The 16,650-nt window shown below is 36.0% G+C and overlaps 1 protein-coding gene across 1 annotated transcript; it reads right to left on the reverse strand.

The window, feature by feature from the left end:
- Positions 1 to 817: 817 nt before the first annotated feature.
- LOC113305208 lies at positions 818 to 4,038 on the reverse strand. The gene is made up of 3 exons (XM_026554292.1): positions 3,531 to 4,038; positions 1,341 to 1,393; positions 818 to 901 (listed from the first exon to the last, which is right to left on the reverse strand). The coding sequence occupies exons 1-3, from the start codon at positions 4,036 to 4,038 to the stop codon at positions 818 to 820; spliced, it is 645 nt and encodes a 214-aa protein (XP_026410077.1).
- Between the last annotated feature and the right edge of the window lie 12,612 nt (positions 4,039 to 16,650).

The raw sequence follows: 16,650 nt of genomic DNA on the forward strand, positions 1-16,650 counted from the left end.
GGTTGATTCTATAGTCCATTAGATAGGTCTTATAAGTATCTACAACTTTGTAGAAGAAGCCAAAGGATAATTCGGACCATAAAAGGTCCAAAACATCATTTTAGGATAACTAATCCTAAGCCCAAGTCCACTACACAAAATCATTACACAAGGCCTGATCCAACTGGGTCAATCTAACGGTCATTGATGGTCAAATGGGTCAACTAACAGTCAACATCCAAAGTCAGGTCAAAGTCCAGGTCAAAATTGTCAAACCAAAGAGTCTAAACTAATCCACACTGAGTTAACTAAGTGAAGACTAGCATGCCCAAGTCTCAGAACATTAAGTTCATACAATCACCATACATTCTATTCATTCAACTAAAATTCAATAATTCAATACAACTTTAATTTAAGCCTACCTGCAACACTGGTAGTTCCAAGCTTTCACAGCATTTGTTAACTACAATTCTAACTCTAAGCAACATCAACAACAACATTCATCCTCCACCATACACAACACCATCAGCTGTAAGACTATTCTTCTTACTGAAATACACTTGCAAATCCAAAGTCCTCACAACTGCCGCGAAGAAATGATCTGCATCAACTTAACTCAAGTCATATCTCAGTACATTCCATCCATTTAAACCTTAACTACAATTTCATTTATCCCTCAAACACCACCAGTCACCACTTCACTATTCAAATACATCCCAGGGCTCCTCCATGTACTCTGATCACTAATTCAATCACAAATATCAATTGCAACTCAACATAGCACCACCAGACTTCATTTGCAATCCAATCCCTCTTAACTCAGACTAATACTACATCTTCAACCCAACAACACAGTCAGCCCCCTAATAGCATCCCCATTTCCCTTCAAGCGCAACTCAACTCCCTTAACCACTCCATGACCCTGTACTTACCAAACCAACATCACTTACAACTCCATTTCAACATCAGCAACATCTCCAACTTCACATCTGTAATTTCTCAATTCATCTACATCCTTTTCCTGATATTCACAACTACATCTCCATTCTCTATTTCATTGTCACTACCTTCTCAGACTTACACAACAACATCATCCCTTATTTAGTTCACTATAACCCAACACAGCTCCCTCAATTCAACCTCAAGTCAATATTACCACCAAGAACTCAGCCACAATATAACATCCTTCAACTCTGTCTCAATCCTATTTCATACATATAAGCTTTAACTGGGATAACATTGTCCAACTGTAATATCTACATTTACCCACTCATTCCACATCTGCTCAAATAGCACATACAGGACTCAAATATCATAATATGTAACCAGCTTTCCCTGCACCAGTAAACACCAACACTGACAGTTTCATCTTTGTGCAACATGTTCTTCACTAAAGGCCAATAAACATTCTTCCCTGTGAATCATCTCAAAACAAAATCAACAGATAAACAATTTCATCTCCATCACATACCCCATTTATCTAACTCAACTATAAATCCAATCCAAATATTATCATTTCATCCTCAATTCTATGAAAACAGATTGAAATAAGAGAACCCTTAATTTCTTCTGAAATCAAAATTAAACTTCACCGAACATCTCAACCTCATACTTGATTAAAACCCATCTCTAATTAATCAAATTCAAACAAATCAATCCATCTTCAAATTAAGGTAACCCTAATTTACCTTTTTTTTTTTCTGAGTATCTGAACCAGCCGCTTGAACTAAGACCACCACCAAATGAGTCTCTTCTTCTATCGATTTCAGTCTCATAATCATCTTCATCACCTTTTCAACAACACAACCAAAACCCTAATTCAATTCTCTGTAAACCCTTTTCATGTTGAGTCTGATTAAGAAACATAGCAATCTTCACCACCAGATATCCTTCCTTGATTTGACTTCTCTTGATTCAAACACAAAATCGTGAATTTCCATTCTTAAACAAATCACAGGAGAAGAACAGAAGAGAGAATAAGAGAGAAGAAGAAAGAAAAGAAGAGAATATAAGAATGAAGAAGAAAATAAAAGAGAGAAAGTTTTATCTTCTCGATTGAGATAAGACCAAGACAAGTTATAAAGGAACTCCCCCGAATGATAAGGGAAGACAGGTCAGTTAGAATGTTAAAAGACTAATTTGCCCTTCTCACTAATCTGATAAATTCTTCTTCGTCCGGTATTCGAATGACACGTTCGAGTAGTCTCGCATAACTCTTCGAGAACTATCTAGCGTTACTAGTTTCATCTCTAGATTACTGTTAGATTAATTCCTAGTAATTAACATTTGTATAAAAATAATCGAGTTAATATCGGCTAAATCTTCTCTTGATCATCGCTAGACCAGTCAAATAACGTTAACAAGCTTAGGGTCTTTACATTAGGTTATTTGAAAGATCAAGAAGAACAACTAAAAGAGGAGAATATGAGAAGGATCAAAGAAAAGAAAAAGGAACGTGTAGAAAGAATCATGATGGCGGATATGTCTAAGCTATCTAATGCCGGCCAAATTTGGCTTGAACGTAAACAAAACAAGATACTAGAGAAAAGGAACTTGATGGAGCAAGATAGTAATGAGGATGAGTAGTGTCTAATATTTGGTGTTGTTGTTTTCCTAATTATAATTTCCTTTCAATTAAAAGATTGTTACCATGAACAATATGCAATATAATGAGTTAGTAAGACTCAATATTAATGGGACAAATTTAAGATAACTACTACTTTTCTAAGTTTCAATGTTATTTAGTCATACAAATTAACAAAAATAAACACATTGTCCAAACAACCAAATGAAACTAACTTTTAATTACCTTGTTCTTTACGGTTCATCCATGTATTGTGCTTCCTCCGCTTTTTCCGGTGCCATGTTGTTACCAAACATATCCCAAACATGATTTGTCAATCTTAGTCGAAGATTATTATACAAGGGTTCATGTTTGAACTCATGATAGTTAACGGCTCCGCGAGGTACAATGTCACGATATACCCTATATTCTTCATCCCCAAAGGTTCTCCATGCCCCATCTCGTCTCTCATGTTCAATTATCATGTTATGCAATATCACACAAGCCAATATTATGATTTTAAGTCTTCTTCATCCCAATATTCAACCGGACCTCTCACTATATGCCATTTTGCTTGTAGAACACCAAGTGCACGCTCAACATCTTTCCGAACCCCTTCTTGCATCTTGGTAAAACATCTTTGTCTCGGGTTTGTTGGTTTCTTATAAGTTTGCATAATAGTGGATAACTTAGGATATATCCCATCGGCCAAGTAGTAACCCATATCAAATCTTCTACCACCTACTTGAAAATCACTTTTGGAGCATTTTCATCGAAGATACCATCGAACAATGGAGATGTGTTAAGTACATTAAGATTATTATTTGATCCGAGACTCCCAAAATATGCATGCCAAAACCACAAATCATAAGTAGAAACCCCCTCCAAAACTATCGTCGATTCACCTTTATAAGATGCATAATATCCCGCCCAAGACGAAGGAAAATCTTCCAAGGCCAATGCATGCAATCCACATTCCCAAGCATACCCGGAAAACCCCTTGCTTCATTCTCGGCTAAAATGCGATTAATATCATCTTGGTTTGGGTTGCGCAAGTACTCCCCGCCATAACGCCTAACTATGTTTCTAACGAATCTCTTCAAGTACTTATATAGAGTTGTTTTTCCCATTCTCACATAATCATCTATCGAGTCGGTTGATTGACCCGTAGCAAGTAACCTAAGACAATCTAGCGTTTTCATATGTGGAGAATGACCCGGGATTCCAAGTGCATCTATTCTTTGAGGCCACTCTGGGTCCATTTCACACAAATCATCTTTAATTTTAAGAAACAATTCTCTTTTCATACGTAGGCGGTCATGAAAATTCTCTTCCAAATAAGTGAGTTTACCACCGGTAAAATAATCACGCATCATAATAGCATCATGAAGAACCCTATTCCTAATGGAATAACGTTTTCTTTTTACCTCAATATGTTCGGGTTGTTGAGCCATGAGAGCGATTGATTGTTGCCACATTAATGTCCTCACCACCATCGCCGCATTAGCTCGTCTCCTTCTACGACGTCTAGAAAGTAATCTTCATCCGAGTCCGTGTCACTCATTATACCTGTAAAAAATTTAAAACAAATTAGGACCACGAAAATTTTGCAAATAACCAACTTCACATGTAAATAAGTAAAACAACATGTCACCTAACCAAAATAACATGTCAATCCAAAATAACTTGTAAATCCAAAATAACATTAATTTTTAAACAACCAAGTGTCAAAATAACATACATTTTTAAAAAGAAAAACTACAAAATGACATTCAATTTTAATGAAGCAGGTATCCAATTGCTCTAACTCATTAAGTCCGTAAACCATTGTCCATTCCAAGTAGTATTAGATGGATCAGATGGTTGAGGAGGATCTTGAGTTTCATTAACAACATCCGGATAAACTTGACTAGATAACCCCCCAACAATTGGAGCATAACACTCTTGTGAATTGAAGGAGCTTCGTAAAATTTGATTCTCACTTCGAAGCCCTACATTCTCACTTCGAAGCCCTACATTCTCATTTTCAAGGATTACAACCCGACTTCGAAGATACTCAAGCTCTACATTCTCATTCTCATTCTGAGCTCGCTCATTTTCATACACATATGAACTTGTTTGCATAGGAGGAGGATATGGAACACGAAACTACGCTTGAGATGATGAAGAAATGTCGTCACGATTCCGTCCTCGAACCAATATTGGCTTAACCCTTGAAAAGTATGGACCAACAGAAACTTGAGACCACCAGCTTTCATACTCCTCAACAGTTGCAATCCTATTGGGTTCCCTACAAGTCCTCAAACCTTTGCACTTCTCACATGCTCTTTGATCCATTCGTATCATTTCATGTTCAGGAGGTGGGCGAGGCAGAATACCTAATACAGCGGTTACTTGAAACGAACATCTCTCACCCAAGTACCTATAGCCTTGATCATCTTCAATATACAAGAAAACACATCGTTTCTTTGACAACCTATGCGAATATCTTAGGACTTCATTATTAGTATGCTCACTTCCTCGCCATGGCTGCCATGTTGTTCCTTGTATTGACCTATTCTCCATTTGCTTACGAGCAATAGTAATTGAATGTCTTCCCATATCCCTTTGAACCTCCGCTAAATTCTCCTTCTTAAACACCTTAATTTTTGGCCACAAATCATCCCAAACCGGTGCATCCCCATCAATTTTGGGAAACAAAGTGTGGAAATAGTAGTAAAACCAATACTACAAAAAAAAAGTGGGGGAAATTAATATAGAACATTTTTCCACAAATATCAACGTTAAATGGGTTTAAGATATAAAATGAGCCATATGTACATACCTCTAAGATCATCCACATCCCGTTGAAAGTATTCAATTTTCTACTAGCCTCGCCCAAAGATTTATAAAGACAAGCCAACATCGGAGATCCCCAATCAAACCTACTTATGTTTTCTAAATCCAACTCCTCAAAGTTACATAACCATCCTACCTTTGTGGTGGATACACTATTTGGCATAAGCACTTGACCAATCATCCATAAAATAAAAACCCGAACAATTTCATCCCAATATGGTTCCATAGCCGCTCCACTCTTTCCTTTAAATGTCTTCAACCAATCACACATATCTACACATTTGATATCACCACTCCTCTTGCTCAAATAGGAGGACACATCAAGACCACGAATTATGTTTTCCCCATTCTCACCAATTTATTCTTCACTATCATTCGGCTCCAAATTCTCATGAATATCTTCTTCATCACTTTCTTGCTCGGTTGCTTTGGCTTTCCCTTTCCCCTTTTCTAGTGCTTTCTTCTTTTCCGCGACTTTCTTTTTCTCGGCTTTATCGAAAATAAGTTAAGCTAAATTGGGCAAAAGTTTTTCAACATACTCCAAGCAAGTTTCTCTATTTTCCTTATCACACCAATTTACATAATCTAGCTTTACTCCTTTTCCTACTTCTAAACCCGTCAACCAAGAGAAGTCATTGGCTGTGAGCCCTATTTCAAATGTTGGAAAATGAAAAGTATTTGTAGATTTCCAAAACCGCTCAACAATTGCATGTGTGAGTTGTTGATCATCTTTCGAAACATTTATCTCAAGTAATCGACCCAATCCACATTGGTCTACAAACAACTTACATTTTTCATTTTTACATACAATTTCATACAGATTATGCATATTGCTCCATCCACCTCTAAATCTAATTGAAGGTTCACCATCTACAATGTCAAGAGTGTTGCATATATGATTTTCTTCACCTTTAGAAGACAAAATAGTATAATCCATTGTTCTCTATATGAACCCTAAAACAAGTGTCATTAACCATTTATCAAAATTAAGTTATAAATCAATCAAATTAAAACAATGAAACAAGAGGTAAACAAAATTAATTTGCTCAACATTAAGATTAAGCTAAGAATCATAGCTTTAATTCGCTCAATTATCCCAATTAGCTCAACACCTTCAATAATTTAGAAAAAAATCAAATTAGGGTAACTTTTAACCAAAACCTAAATAAGATGATGAAATTAATATCAATAAACGATTTTTTTGTTAGAATAGAATTTACCTCTACTAGTTAATCAGTGGGATACATTTATTTTTTCAAGAAATCAGATTGCTTATCGTTATTGAAGATTATAGTGAAGGAGAAGATGAAAAACCATGAAAATGTTGAAGAAGAATGAAAACATCCAGGAGAATTTTCTCCTGATATCGACTTCCTACACATACGGGGGAAATTTTCTCCTGATATCGACTTCCTACACATACGGGGGACCGTCCCCCGTTTGGATTTTTTTATATTCTAGACGGGGGACCGTCCCTCGTCAAGATTTCTTTTTATTTAGTCCCTCGTAGAATTTCAAAAAAACTATTAAACGGGGGACAGTCCCCCGTCTAGTCCTTCTTTTATATTTGCCTACAATGGCTATACTCGTTCATATGGGAGAGTTAGTCTCCAAATGGAGACTACCCATAGACTTTGCTCTAAGGATTATCCGTAACGATTCTGTCGCCATGTTCATCAACATCGCAGTCCATGTACTTCTTCCAAAACCAGTGCTGCTTCCAAACTTTTTCAGCCATATCCTCTATTGGAACATTTTTGGTGTACCATCATTTGGGACATAAAAGAAAATTTTGGGGCATACAAACTTATTATGCCATCCAAAGATTCCTGATATGGGGTGTCTAGTGATGCTTAAGTTACTATAATACCCTTATATAGTTTAAATTACATTATTACCCTTACTCTAAATTTAATTCTAATCATATAATCCTCCAACTAATTAACCATCCCTAATTAACTACCCTCCCACTAATTAACTATTCTCCCACTAATTAACCCATTTAATTAAAAACTTAATACAAAAATTCAATTTTTTCATCTTCTTCTTCTTCCCTCATTTTCTTCTCCTTCTTCTCTCTTCTTCATTTTCTTCTAAAAACTCAATCAAAAATGTTGAATCACAAAAAAAATTTGATTAAACCCAGAGACATTATGCCACCTCGTTATAAGTGAGTTTCAAGATCAGGTAGGATGCCTAATCCAGCAGTTGTTTCTGCAGCAACTCAACCTAGGGTTTTTGATGAAGAAGAAGTTGAAGAGGATAGTGGATTAATAGGTGTTGGAGAGCGAGAAATAGACCCTGATTCCTTAAAATTGCACATATAAAGGTATTTCGCACAAACCCATTGCTTGTTTTTTTCGTATTTCACTGATTTGATGAATGTAATCCATGATTCATTGCGGTTGCAGTATTTACAGTGTATTGTTCGGCTGACATTTATCAGCCGAACCTTTTTTTTTCTACATACGAAGAACAGTTCGGATGATACGTATGTTTTTTTTTAAATATCGAATCAGCCGAACCTGCATGTTCGGCTGATTTTAATTTTTATGCTAATAAGCCGAACTTAAGTACGTGTATATGCTATCTTAGATTGTTCGACTGATAAGTCTATAATTTACATGTTTATAATGTCAATTCCATACTTGTTTAAGCTATAATTCTTGAATATTACTTGTTATTATGATTGTTTTCTCGTTTATGTGTCATATCAGGTGAATCATCCAAAAAGGAGCTACAAAGTGCTTAAATGAGTAAGGAAGTGGAGTCTATCAATGGAGGAAGGCCAAAGTCCAAATTCAACTCATTCAAATATAGGAGTTCTCAATACCATCTTGAAGAGAACGAGAATACGAAAAGAACGCAAAAAAAATATGAGGTCATTCCGAGTTCAGACGAAGAAGTTATGGGCAAAACAAAGTTGAAACTTGAAGTTACAGAGAGAGGTTCGGCTCAAAACTCATCAGCTCGAGTCAGCCGAACCTGGAGCTTAAAAATCAATATTTTCGAGGAGTATACATAAGGATGTTCGGATCAAAAGTATTTTAATCGAGTGAGCCGAACCTAACACTCGCCTGGAGTAATTTTCATTTTTCAGGTTTGTCTAGGAAAGGTCGGTATGTTATGAGCAGAACCTGACAACTTCCTGGGACATATTTGGACGCGAAATTGACTTCTAACTCAAGAAAACACGGCCCCAGTAGGATTCTAAAGTCTAACTTTGAGAGTTCTATATAAGAAGACATCCAATCCTTGAGAAGACATCTTTTATATCATATTACATCTTTTACATTAAAACTTAGGGTTTACCCCTTTAGGGATAATCCATTCTTCTTGTAATTATGTGAAGCTAAACTTTGATTGATTAAGGATGAATTCAACGTTCTAGACGTGAAGTCTGATTTGTTAATACAAGTTTTTTTGAAGTTTTAATTATCATCGATTGTCTTTTCTATAATTAGGGTTTATGATTGATTTCTAGATTGTTCAAGTGTACAATTTTAGATGGTGTCATACGTGGTCGTGTCATTTTATCTACCTCCGCATATTCACGAGCTTTGAGTCTTCCGGCTCTATAATGTCCATGAAGATCCTTTGAACGTGGATGGTTATGACGCCAATCCATATCTTTATTCATGGTGAAAACCCTCTCATTTGAGTTACAACTGAAGACGATTTTGAAGGGACAATTTATCTTCCTTGATTTAGTCTTATACTTTTTCCCGGTCTTCAAAACATACACCTCACCTTTTTTTATTTTTGCTTACTTTCTTCCCCCCTCTCTCACAAACCATCTCAACTCGCTCCTTTCATCTTTTTCTTCCTTTAACTAGGACGCAATTGATTTTTCAACCATGTTCCTCAGCCCATTGAACAACTTCATCTCGAGTTTTCCACGTCTACATAGATACAAGTACAAAAGTTAAGTTTTATTACGGATTTTGAATACAACATACTTGATAAAATAATTAAAAAACACAAATTAGATTACCTACCAAGTCAGTTTGGAAGTGATCTATAGTATCTTCATGAATTACATCAACAAGAGGTGGTTGGTCCTCCATAGTTTCCGTTTCAGGAACAATCTACAACAATATAATATACGTTTAGGGTAAGGTTCGGATTATTCGTAAATATACTTGAAAGCCGATCTTAGGGTTCGGCTGATTCGATTTAGACTTCCAAAGACGAACTAGTAAACATATATGGGTTCGGCTTATAGGGGACTAACATTATAAGACGAACCACCACACTTGAGTTTTACCAAAACAATAAAATTATGTTCGGCTGGAACACGTATGAGCCGAACATGACACTGTAACTCATAAATATTTTTGAATAGGGTTCGGCTTATATGAACACAACATTTTCAAGTCGAACCAAGTAATTTATTTGGCGCCAAAAAAATTTAATGACAGTTCGGCTTATATAGAATGCAATCGTATATACCGAACTGTTCTTATATTTCAAGGTTCGGCATCCAAATTGTTTGCCGAACCTAACAATGTTGCGCCGAACTACATACAAAAATTCAAACTTTTGGTGAATTCAAGCTACAAAATGGACAATAAACAACGTCTACAACCATACATATTATTAGCATTGGGTTCCTCATCAATGTACTCATCTTCTGGATTTGGCTCCAAAAAGGAATCATCTTGAGCTTGAGAAAAAAAGTGGAGTTTTAGATTTAAAATCGTTTTCATAATCCAACAAATAAGCCATCTCCGGATCTCCATCGTAATTAATATGTATTTTCTTAGCTTTACGTGATGAAGATTCACCTTCCTCACTCGAATTTGAATCACACATATTTCAACAATCACAAAGGCAAAAAAAAAGTTTTTTTTCCTTCTCTACTACACTTCTTCTTCTTCTTCTATAATAACTCATTCAATCTCTATAAAAAGATAATTATTATCTTAAATTAACGCTAACTCAAACTATAATCATTAACAACTAATTATTAAAATTAACACTAATCATCCAAGGGCATTTTAGCATTTTTGAAAGTTGCTAGATAAGTGATAGCCTAAAAACACTATTTCCCACCATGTTTTTGTCTTATTCAATAGGCCCCAAAATTTTCTTGTATGCCCCAAATGATGGTACTTTTTGGTTTCCGGCACGAAAAACCATACGAATAATCCCATAACCAGAATCCAAGCAGAAGAAATACATGCTAGCTTTCATATGACAGATCATTTGATAAGAGTGCTTGGGCTATGATGAAGGTGCACATCGTGTTTGAATAATTTGAGAATGTCAACCCCACTGTCCTTGTTTCTGGAGGGAACGTCTCACTTGAAATCAACCAACCTAATGGTTCTTAGGACCATGCGGAGTGACAAAAGTAGTCATGGAATCAAGAGTTCTGTGTATATTGATTGTGTGAATTACAATAGAGCATTACACTTCTCATACAAGAGATATTACACTAGAGAAGGAAACAAATATCTTACAGAATACGAAATATCATAGGAAACTAATATATACTGGAGTAATACAGTATATCCTAGAGTAATGAGATGGATATGTGAAGATATGCATAATACACTAGAATATTTCTTAACACCCCTCCTCAAACTCAAGATGGTCTACAACACTTATTGAGTTTGGAATTTAAAAATTGAATTCGTATAGAGGGATGCGTTTTTGTTAACAAATCTGCAATCTGTAACTCTGAAGCAGCATAATGCAATCCAATGGTTTTTTCTTGTAATGATGTCTCACAAAATGACAATCAATTTCGATGTGTTTTGTGCGTTCATGAAAGACATCATTGTGTGCAATGTGAATAGCAGCTTTGTTATCACAAAATAATGGAGTGGCTTTTGAAAGATGAACTCCCATGTCAACAATAATCCAACGTAGCCAGACAATCTCAGATGTAGTGTGAGCCAATGCTCGATATTCTGCTTCAGCACTGAGCGAGAAACAACTAATTGTTTCTTACTACGCCAGGAGATTAGAGAATTTCCAAGAAACATACAATATCCAGTAGTTGATCGACGATCAGTTACATCACCAGCCCAATCAGATTCGGAATATGCCTTGAGATTTAAGTAAGATGTGGAAGAAAAATGTAATCCCTGATATATTGTACCTTTGAGATGACGCAGGATTCGAAGGACTGCTGCATAATGAGTCGAACGTAGAGATGACATAAACTGACTCACAATATATACTGCATGGATAATATCAGGTCGTGTAATAGTCAAATAATTGAGACTACCCACTAGCTGTCAATATAATGTAGGATTTGATAGAACTTTTCCATCTGTAGGGTTATACTTCACATTCACTTCAAGGGGAGTATCAACAGTTTTATCAGTTAGCCCTGCAAGTTGAAGAATATCAGTAGCATACTTCACCTGAGATATAAAATATCCTTTAGATGATAGATCAACTTCAATACCGAGAAAATACCTTAGATGACCAAGATCTTTCATCTCAAAAGATAAACTTAGTTGCGATTTGAGAACATTAACACCTTCTTAATCACTTCCAGTGATAACCATATCATCAACATAAAGAAGGATAAGAACAATTCATTTATCTGACTTTCGAAAGAACATGGCAGAAGGAGTTTCTAAAGAAGTAGTGATCTCAGGAATAGGAGTGATGGGTTCTAATGCATCAAAGGGGTCTAGATATGTGAAACTCTTAGAAGTTTTACTATTTGGGAGAGAGTAATACGATATTTTCTCCCAAAAAGTTACATGACGAGATATACGCAATTTCTTGCTGACAGGGTCATAACATCTATTCCCTTTTTGTTCTATACCATATCCTACAAACACACAAGCTGCATTCTTTTTACTGAGTTTATTATGTTTCCGTTCTGGAAGAAGGACAAAACAAGTTGAACCAAAGACACGAAGTCCTGAGTAGTTAGGTATTTCTCCAAAAAGTCGTTCATATGGAGACACTCCACCAATAACAGCTGTAGGACTATGGTTTATTATATAAACAATAGTGAGAACATATTCTCCCCAAAAATTGGAGGGAACAAATGCAGAAAGTAATTGGGTTCTAATGTTTCAATAATGTGACGATGTTTTCGTTCTGCAACACCGTTTTGCTCAGGAGTTTCTGTGCAAGAAATTTGAAGAAGAGTACCTTTAGATTTGAGAAAATCTTTAAAAGGGTTTGATATGTATTCCCCCTTTGATCAACACAGAAGATTTTAATGGTTTTTGTGAACTGGGTTTTGATCATGGAAGCAAACTCAGTATATATTTTCAAAAAATCAGATCTTGAACTGAATAAATAAACCCAATTGTATCTTGTTTAGTCGTCAATAAAATACACATAATACATAACCCCTCCTTTAGAAACAAAAGGTGACTTTCCCCAAACTCTGAATGAATTAAATCGAAAGATGCATTTGAAAAGGTGGTACTCTTATTAAAAGGAAGTGCTGGTTGTTTATCCAGCTTACATGTGATGCAGCAAGGCTCTTTATCTAGCTGAACTGATCCTAAGAGACCTTTATTAATCATATATGTAAAACGGGAAAACGAAATATGACCTAACCTAGAATGCCAAGACATGAATGGGGAGACACTTGATGGAGATTCATATGTTGAAGCAGCATCAACATGACCTTTAGACTGTGGAGAGATAATAAGAGACTCAAGAAGGTATAATCGACCCATTATCTGACCTATCCCAACTAGCTTCTCCGTCTTGGGATCCTGTATAACATAACCAGAAGTAAAGAAGAGAATAGTAAGTCATTGATCACATATTTGTCCAATAGAAATAAGATTCATGGTGATCTTTGGAACTAAAAGCACACATATTTTGTTTGAGGATTTAACCAGTCCAATAATTCTGAACCATCAACAATATGTATCTTAGGAGTTAGTATTGAATGTAACTTCTCAAAATACTGTGAATTAAATGTCATATAATTGGATGCACCTGAATCTAGAAACCATCCAATTGAGTAAATACTTGGGGAAATTGCAAGTGTTGAGGCTACACTAGGATTGTTACCAATAGATAAGGCTTGTTTGATCATTTCTTGGATATCAGCTAGAGAAGGTTCATGCTTCTTCTCAATCTCAGATGAAACAGGTGCTGCAATGAATCGTGTCAATGCTGTGTTAGAGTTCCTCCTCTTTTCACGCATATTTCTGGATGTTGGTGATGGATAATTGTTCACCGTATGTCCTAACTCCTTGCAGTAGTTGCATTATTGTTGAGACAAAGCTTGTGATGTTGTTGATGATGTGGACACAGTAGATGGTTGAGTGCAGTTTCTGGCAATGTGTCCAAACTGCTTGCAGTTGTGACATTGGACTTGAGACATATCACGATTTTTTGATGATGTTTGATTTCTCTGAAAGTTATGAGTTGATCGTGAAGGTACAAAAAATACGGCTGAGATGTCAGGTTTGATTCTTTTCCTTGTTTCTTCGGTGATAAGCTCAGATAATGCAGCTTCTACAGTGGGAAGAGGTGTGCGATGGAGAATGGTCGCTCTAACCGATTCAAACTCATCCTTTAAAGCCATGAGAAGTTGTACTAACCGTGATTCTTCTTGATATTTCTCCCACAAATGTGCATCAGTAGTCCATTTGGGTTCCATTAGTGCCAGCTGATTCCATATAATAGACATCTCAACATGAAAATCAGATATTGACTGGTCGTTCTGTTGTTTCAAGGATCGATTATCTTGTTCGAGTTTGTATCGCTGCGCAAAGTTGATTTGAGTATACCTTTTGGAGAGGAAATCCCATGCTTCTTTAGCAACTTTGAAACTGGTAAGTTGCATACTGATGGATGTGATCACAGTGTTTCCTATCCATGTTAGTATCTTGTGATTGTTAATCTCCCAATTATCACTACTATCACTGGTTGCGGTAGGAGTTTTATTTGATTTATCCCGATTAATTGCAACTGGACATTTCTCCGTTCCATCGACATATTTCCATAATCCTTTTCCCTTGAGAAAGCTCCTCATAAGAAAAGACCAATGATTATAGTCAGTGTCATCAAACTTAGTTGTAATAGGTTGAGAGTCTTCTCGGGACATGATGAATGAAAAATGATATCGCAGATATAAACGAAATTAAGGATACGAGTGATACACATGAAGGATGCGTTGAGTTTCACATTTGATAAGAAAGATGTTTTGCAGCGGAAGATTACTGGATTTTTTGTGGCTCTGGTGCCATGACAAAAATAGTCGTGGAATCAAGAGTTATGTGTATATTGATTGTGTGAATTACGATAGAGCATTAAACTTCTTCTACAAGAAATATTACACTAGAGAAGGAAACAAATATCTTACAGAATATGAAATATCCTAGGAAACTAATATATACGGGAGTAATACAGTATATCCTAGAATAATGAGATGGATATGTGAAGATACGCAGAATACACTAGAATATTTCTTAACACGGAGCTCATGACGTATAAACAAACCAAGATCACTACACAGGTTGATCGTATAGAGCCTAATGGTTCAGTCGCGTTCAGATTCAGATGCAGAATTGTTCCTATGCTGAAAGAAGTAGTATAGGGTTGGGTTCTTAATTTCTTCAGCTAGTACACTACCATTCTATTGTATTCATCGTCAACTTGTTCCGTTCTTGGAATGTTCTCAAGAACCATTCTTGCTTTTTGTATTTGACCATGCTTTAATAGACTGGCAGGCGTTTCAGGAATAATAGAAGAACCAACAAAGAGCATAAGAGAAGGAACTCCTGCTACACTTAGAGCTAACCTCCAATCCCATGGATGAAATTTTGATGCGAAGTACTTTACAATGTTAAATTCATACTATAAGCATAGGGTTGAGGCTGCACACAAAATATATAAAAATAAAGCAATGTGTGACGCAACCACATTTCGCGGCCATTGACAAACTATAAAGCCATGACTAAATAAGTTCGTCAGGGATATTACCAAGAACACTGTGATCGTCATCGTCAGTCCTATTATTTCTGAAATCAGAATAATGTTGCAGTGAACTTATAAGATTTCACAGGACGAAAATGAGTTAATTAATTGTTTCAATAAGCAGCATACAAAATTGGTGAGGCATCTGTGATGGACCCCAAAAATGTTTTCAAAGGGACTTCGTAACCTTAAAAATGTTTTATCGGAGGTATCAATTCATATACGGACAACTAAAGAAAGAAATAAACTTCATTACTAATCAAATCAAAGTATCAGGAAGACCATATATCTATCTTGAATCAAACAAGAAAAATAATAACTTAATATTTGTTTTTGAAAAGATCATTAAAGTTCTAAAAAAGAAATAACTGCTAAATTACTTGCCGGTATATCTGGTACATCTTTAAACAAGTTTTCAGTAGGACTAGGATATGAGTCCTTCTTCCATGCCTTCGAAACTTTTCTGGTGGTTTCATCCATCGTCACCCAAGCTTTCAAGGAAAAGAAATTTTCTACGTGACCAGAATGCAATAATCACTAAACCTTCTACCATAATATTTGTTAGGAATTTTTACTTCACTTAGTTCTTTTGCATGCAAATTGTAGAACTTAACAACCGTACGATTTTGATTCCTCCAAAACAGAATTAACTGGTTAGAAAAATTCAGAATCCGAGTATCAGCACAAGGAGGAGGATTCTTTAATAGTTTCCTTAACCCAAACTGTTTATCTGTGCCTTTCAACATGTGTAATACAAGCTCGCCTTTATAAGGATTGAATTTCTTCATGTGTGCATAGCAGAAACAACCTTCGTACTCGAATGTATACAAATCATCATAATTCGTAACAAATTCATCATCACTGGGAAATTTGATTATTTGAAACTTCTCACGGTGCAGATCAAATGATACCGAAGTCTTTCTTTCACCTACTGCTTCATATTTTTGCAAGTAAAATAGGGTTCCATTACAAGAGATGGGTGGTTGTGCTTCGTTTCTTGCAGAAAAATAATTCATTAGGCACCACTGCTTTGTCCATGGGTGTTTGTATCTAAAATTATTTTTGGACACGAAACACGATTGAATCGATGAGACACAAATTTAACGTGGTTCGGCAAGATGTGTCTACATCCACGTCCACGAATGAATTCTTTTGGGGAGTGATGTTTTATTGATATCAGAATTACAATGGATTTTCTCTCTCTTCGCATGCTTCCAGTCCCCTCTTCAGGCGTCCCTATTTATACAGTTGAACACCTAATTTCGAGATAAACTTAAATGGCATTAACTTTCCCTGCATGCCTCCTGACATTAATCTTGCATTAATCTGCCCTGCATGCCTCCTGGCAT

The sequence above is a fragment of the Papaver somniferum genome, chromosome 8, assembly GCF_003573695.1.
Source record: "Papaver somniferum cultivar HN1 chromosome 8, ASM357369v1, whole genome shotgun sequence".
Lineage (NCBI taxonomy): Eukaryota > Viridiplantae > Streptophyta > Magnoliopsida > Ranunculales > Papaveraceae > Papaver > Papaver somniferum.